The sequence below is a fragment of the Anneissia japonica genome, unplaced genomic scaffold, assembly GCF_011630105.1.
Source record: "Anneissia japonica isolate Jap-2015-1 unplaced genomic scaffold, ASM1163010v1 scaffold275_len1219475_cov178, whole genome shotgun sequence".
NCBI classification, from domain to species: Eukaryota; Metazoa; Echinodermata; class Crinoidea; order Comatulida; family Comatulidae; genus Anneissia; species Anneissia japonica.
In genome coordinates this window covers 642,371-649,360 of record NW_022752912.1, presented here as the reverse complement: position 1 = coordinate 649,360, position 6,990 = coordinate 642,371, and the positions used below count along the sequence as shown (strand labels likewise).

The window sequence follows — 6,990 nt, the reverse complement described above, 5'->3', positions numbered from 1 at the left end:
AGATGTGTATAAGAGGCCTATATAATAATAATAATAAAATTAATAATATTTAGGTTTGCTGTGTAGCACCGTAAACACAAAATAAACATTAATAATACATAAATAATAACAGTGCTCGAATAGGAACATAACGTTATAATCGTATTTTCAATTGTGTGAAAGAAAGTGTCTCTGGCGAGATTCGAACCTGCAACCTTTTACTATGAAGGCGAGTATCATACCATTATACCACGGAAACCTAAAGGGGATACGCATAGGTTTCCCACAGGCACTACTCACGTACAACTGAATGAAACGCTCACACATCATTATTATTATGATTTTAAATTATTATGATGACTATTACCGTTTGGATTTTCAGTACTACGATAGTATTTGGTGCTAATAATAATAGGCCTATCAATAATATTGAATGGATGAGTAATGTTCCGCATCTAATGTACATCCTTTTTCAATCTAAAATGGTTTGTTAGTAACTAAATACCTTGATCGTTTGCTGTCAAATTCCATAAATCATCGATTAGTGACTCGTCTATTACGTATAATTAGATGTTCAATGAGTCGCTATGTGCTTAACCTTTTAATCTTATTAGGTCAAGTTGTTTGAGCCGCTTAAATATCATGTACTAATAATAGCTGTTATATTCTTCACAATTTGACATTTGAATCGAGTAATTAATACTCATACAGGAGCCATTAGTATTGAAATATACTTGAAAATTTGTTAGTTTCAGAAATGATCAAATTTACAAATACATAGGCCTGTCATTACAAGAATTTCTTGGATAAATACACAAAATGTGACATTGATGTACTTGCATTCTGGTAAAAAATGTGTTAGTTTATTATTTGTTTATAATTCAAAACCCCAAAACGCAAATTCATTATTAATTGTTCGTAAGTTGGGCCGATCGAGACAACACTGTCCTAGGGGGTCCGGGGACATGAACCCGCGAAATTCTTGTGTTCTAGACGACCGAAAATAACATTTGAGGCGTTATGGGCTATAATTTCTTTTTTTCCCCTTTTTTTTACTTCCGGGGGGGGGGGGGGGGGGCGCCAGAGCCGGGCCGCCCCTCCCCCCCCCTAAATTCTCCCCTGTAAAAACACAAAAGTCAGAGTTGTAATAAAACTGTGAGTGACAAATATTACTGTATAAGCATTAGTACAGATAAGAATCACGGAATAGGAAGAAAGAAGTTGTACTGTATTTGTATTTATTTTATAATGGTTCAGAGATCAATATAATGCAAAACACTGGCACAAGTGTTCAAATGTGATCATGTTTGCACAGCCTCACTGGAGACGCGTGGGGTGTGCTGGTGAATATCTTGTGCAAAATGAAATTAACTCAAACAGCATTTAAAATAGTGGTAACAACCTTAGTGCATTCTTATAAGTTTAAAAAACAAAAACTATTCCATAGGTATTATTGATTAAATAGATTTAGGTGGAATAATTTTTTTTTTTTAACACTACGTATCGGTAAATTCGATAATGCATTTGTACAAATCGTGCAGCCATGAATGTTTTTAAAGGTGAAATGTCATTATTAATTAACATTTCTACTACAAAGGCCTAATAGGCCTAAAATATATGACGTTATCATCATATTATTGGGTAAAATGACGTGCACTTTAGGCCCATGATCTAACGTCAGAGCCAGGCAAATTTATCAACATCCATAACAAATGTTCATACTGTCATAGCAAAGCCTTGTTAGAACAACCTGACAACATGCGCACATCGACGCACGCTCATCAATGACGTCACGAGCAAATAAATGTGACCTGTAACGTCAACGTTCAATTCAAGAGAATGGATAGTGAACATAACAAACTATACAAAGGTATACATAACAAGGAGGCCTATCTAAGAAAGAATATAGCCTATAAACAAATTGGTAAATGATAGAAACAGTGCTCTGAAACATTTCTGATTACATATAGGCCTATTATATATACATAAAGATGCATAGATATATACACATATTATAAACGGTTCAATTAATATACATTAATTGTAATATTCCGCTTGCTGTTTCTAGGTTCTCCCAATAAAACAATTACAAGATTCGTAAGTACTGTATCTAGTTTCGATTTTTTTTTCAGAATAGTATTCTAAAGTTGTGGTATGTAAACAATGGATTGGTGTGGATACCCTTGCAGTAGGAATGGGTTGCTAAAAGTCATAGAAATTGTAAGTTTATTATTCTTTCTAAAATATAATTATTTATATTATTATTCTTATCAGGAATATTGCCATATAAGTATTTTTAGTTTTTATTCGTATTAGGCCTGTTAATTGGATTCTATAATTATAATATAATATTTGCAATCATGAAAGCCTATAATATTTAGTTTCAGCAGTGGCGGATCCAGGAATTTGAAATTGAGGGTTCCCAGGGAGGGACTTGGACAGATGGAGGGTCTATCCACCTCAGCCCCAACATGGTTGGGGCTGAGGTAAGACATTTACGATTATGTCACCTCAAGATGGTCGGAAATGGAACTCGCAGACTTAACAATTTGAATGTAATTTTCTTTTTCTCCAATTGCGGGGAGGGCTGGCCAGCTGCCCTCCCTGCAATGTTTTTATATCAATTTATTTTTATGATTGAAGGTGTTTATGCTGGTAGCCTTTGGATGTGTGATGAATGTAGTTGTGGATATTTTAGAAAATTCCACCTTGTGTAACATCAAGAAAGACTCTGGTATCAAATGCGTACCTGAAGAATACTCCGTGTTCGTTTCACTAATTTTCATCGTAGCGATCAATATTCTATTACTTTGGATCTTCCGTACGTTGTCAGACTCACACTGGCTCATTAGATTTGTAAGTTCTTTGCATGCGGATTGTCTCATTTTGAAGAAAGTGGCATTTTCATTTAAAAAAATGTAACAATTATTTTCAAGCACGAATTCATTTCTTTGTCTTTTTAAAATGTAATCATGCTGTCTAAGCTTTCCGTTATGTGATGAGCTGCAATACAGCACGCAGCTTAGCCTGTGACGCGCCGCCCTACTATGATGTCACTAGGACACAACGCAACGACACAATAAGTGACGCAACGCGGGGGTTCTGCAGCAGTGCTTCAGCGACGCGTGCTTTCAAGTGGCAACCACTGATCTCAGAGAACAGTGGTGGGAACCGATGACGCAAACTTGTCAGCGCAACGCAACACCAACGCTAGTCAACTCTTGCGTTGTTTGCGGTTCGTCTTTGCATTGTTTGCGTTAAAGTTTACTATACGCGCGTCTGAGTGAGCTCGTTTTTTTGTTTTTTTTTTGGTTTTTTTACGGAACATGATTTTATAATATACGGTGTGATGATTAGGCCTACTTCAATATTATGTTTCGTTTCGCGTTTGAAGGAATTGGTGTGCTGCTTCCTTGAGGTTTCCTTTGTGATAATTGCAGTGGTTGTGCTGACATCAAGAATCGTACAATATAGCATGATAGTACTCAGAGAAATTATTGGCGTGGTAAGTGATGAATGGAATTCATTTGCATATAGGTACACTGTATTATTATTCCAAAAACCGAAAGGTCAACTGATTAATCTCAGATAAGATAGTATAATACATACTCCAAGTATCGAAATGCACGCCATCGTGTCGGGATTCAATATTTCGACATTAATTATGATGTCATCATTGATGATGACATCATTAATGTCAAAATATTGAATCCCGACACGATGGCGTGCATTTCGATACTTGGAGTATGTATTATACTATCGTATTATTATTAGTGTAGACGTGGTTGGCGCATCGTTATGGCTTGGACTCGGGGGTTCGAAACTCTCGCTGTGCAAATCGCTTGTGTCCTTGGGCAAGGCACTTTATCTACGGTTGACTCTCCACCCAGGGATACAAGTGGTTACCTGGTAGGTTCCAACACAACTGCGCTGATTACTAGCTGCAATATTACGCAATAATATAATTTAATAATTTAATTTGGTGTTGAGTATGTGTTCCGGGGTAGTAACGTGAAGCGCTTAGAGGCTTTGTGCATATGAAGCGCTATATAAGAACGACATATTATTATTTTTATTTATGACGATTACTGTTACGTCACCGATGACGAATGCTGTGGTTTGTCATTTGAATATATACGTACACTGAAACAATTTTAGTAATACAAATCAGGGGAAACGAACCAAACGATATAATTCATTGTCGTAATATGATAACTAGCTATTAAAATAATTAATCTGCTTTTCATCTTTTTTAGATTGTAGCTTTCGGCTCATTCCCGTTGTTTCTAGTCGACGCTCACTTTGCTTACAAGAACATTTCGAATCATTGATTGTCACTAGCGACACACTCTCGAATATTCAAGGACTGCTATTATTGAAGTATAGAAGGACAATCGAGACGGATGACGTGAAACAAATAGCTTATTAGCTAGTAAGACGGCCCTACTTTGAAGATATGTTGGTGGAGCTCTTCCTATGTTAGAGATTGGTCAGAGGGATAGCCTATGTAATGCCACATTGATTATTGTAGATAAAATAGTATAATACATACTCCAATTATCGAAATGCACGCCATCGTGTCGGGATTCAATATTTCGACATTAATTATGTCATCATCAGGAATGATATAATATTATAATGATAATATTTTAGTCTTATTCATGATAATATTGTAGACTTATTCATAAATAATTTTATCACGAATAAAATAGGCCTACTTAGTGCTCTTCCGACTGTACAAAACTAAGGGTCATTGTAACGTCAGGCCACTAAATACTAATGTTTTTCATTCCCATATATTTAATAAGGTCACGTGACCAACAGCTACATCACATTTTTTTACAAGCCTATTGTGTTTACGTATAAATATAATATGTGTTTTGGAAATTAGTTTACATCAATCAACTACTGAACATTTGGACTATGACGTAAATTTGTTGTTGACGATGCTCAAGATAAGTAGGCCTATGTTGTAGACCACACACACTGTAAAAACATCATTAAGTTATACACACGCGCTTATGCCAGATGTGTAAAAAAAATAAAACAATACTATATTGGTATAATATTTGTTGAGAGCGAACTTTGCGCTAGACATTTTTAACCAAGGGTGGCAAAAATGTGCACATTTTTAAAGACATGGATTTACTCCAGTCTAATTATATTCCAATTTCTTCAATGTCGTATTTTTTTGCTCTGCACAGTATTGTTAATATAAACGATATAACTTGCAATAGTCATCAGTTGGCCTAATGACTTATCGACACGGAAAACATTCGTTGTATCTTATCAACGTGCTACTGTATTAACCATAAATGCATTCACATTGCAGATTTATGTTGCGTATTTATATCTTGTTTTGGTACCAATATCGAGCGGCTTTCAAGTTGCGCAAGGTTCCTAAATCGGATGTTATAAACATTATGAATGTGCAATAAATCATGACAGTGCGCTATAACTGAGCTGTCCGTGATAGTTCAGACCTTGTGTTTGCATAATACAGTTCATACTGTACTAGTTACTGTAGCTAGTTTCTACTTCTGCAAATGCTTACATTAAAGGTGCATGTTTTCTCATATACATTAATGAAATACAATACTGTACATGAAAACAATTTCCCGGTAAATTTATAGATTTTTGAAGTAACAATTTGTAAAACCAGCGAAAACCAAATTGTTGCGGCGGTCTGAAGTCTTATTAAAAGTAAATGACAAATTTCTAATCTTTTGAAATGAGCAATTGAATTCAATGTTTTAATTTATCATTTTCATTTTGAAAGTCAGCGTACGAATTAGCAGCTTCTCATTAGACTTCCCAAGAGTTTAGACTACTGTGTATTGTTTAGCAAGGACTTTCACTATTTACCTCCTCAGTTGGCTCTTAGGGATGTTCTTGCATTAATGAATTTTCTATTCTGCTAAAAGAATATTAGGTGGACATTGACATCAGTGGTATAATAATAATAATATGTCGTTCTTATATAGCGCTTAATGCCTTAACAAAGCCTCTAAGCGCTTCACATTATTACCCCGGTCATTGGATCAAACACATATGGAACACATTGAAACACTAAACGAACGAACGAACGAACGAAGGGAGGGGGGAAGGCCCCCGGGCAAGGCCCTTCAGGCCCCCAGTCATTGGGAGGATGCGAAGAGCCCCAGTGTTTTTAGCATTCTAAGACGTATTTTAATGCCCTTTCTAAGTTTATGCATCGTGATATGACCCAAAAAAAGTATACTTAATTTTAGCTCAGATATCGCTAATATAGCATATTACAATAAATACCTCAGACTACGGCTTGGAAAACGGCCTTGTTATTTGTAAAAAAAAATTGGTTGAATTTGCTGGGCCCCTTGAGGCTCCAGGGACCCTGGCTTTGCCAATGAGAGCTCATAGCCGTTACACCACTGATTGACATAAATTGACTACGTTGACACTTTAGCAAATGAGACAGTAGAACTAATTATGTTAAATAGTAATATTTAAGCCTACATTAATATAGAGAAAGAAATAAATAAGAACCAGCGTACTTTTCTATTCTACACAAATTTTACGGTATATTAATTATTATTTATTATTTAATATTTTGTTATATCACAATTCATATATAAGTACAAATTATGACTATAGGTGTAATTATTATGAGTACCCGCCTAATCGACTACAAAACTCAGTAATTTTTAAATTTTTTGTTAAGAGTATACTGATGTTATTAGTCATTGTTGATTGATTATACTATTTTTTCAATATTAATATCATGGAGCTACAAGATGCTTTCATACATGTTATTAATACCATCATCATTACTATATTATTGCTTTTGTTATTACAATATTATATCTTTGTTATAATATTGTAATAAAAATAGCAATAATATAGTTATTACAATATTATATTTTTGTTATTATTATTTATCAAGCACTTTATGTCACTAAGTCTTTTGTCTTGTGAAGTGTGATTGTAATTAGCTAATAGCACCAGATAAATTTTAATAGCACACTGCACAAC

The 6,990-nt window shown here is 34.8% G+C and overlaps 1 protein-coding gene across 1 annotated transcript in view; it reads left to right on the top strand.

Moving 5' to 3' along the window:
- The window catches only part of LOC117122410, a 7,508-nt gene extending 519 nt beyond the window's left edge, over nucleotides 1-6,989 (top strand). The window contains exons 2-5 of the mRNA XM_033267965.1: nucleotides 2,112-2,199; nucleotides 2,623-2,835; nucleotides 3,374-3,484; nucleotides 4,236-6,989. Of these exons, the coding sequence (XP_033123856.1) occupies nucleotides 2,143-2,199; nucleotides 2,623-2,835; nucleotides 3,374-3,484; nucleotides 4,236-4,310 (456 nt within the window). The 5' untranslated portion in view covers nucleotides 2,112-2,142 and the 3' untranslated portion in view covers nucleotides 4,311-6,989. The remainder of the gene's footprint in view (nucleotides 1-2,111; nucleotides 2,200-2,622; nucleotides 2,836-3,373; nucleotides 3,485-4,235) is intronic.
- The last annotated feature ends 1 nt before the right edge of the window (nucleotide 6,990 follows it).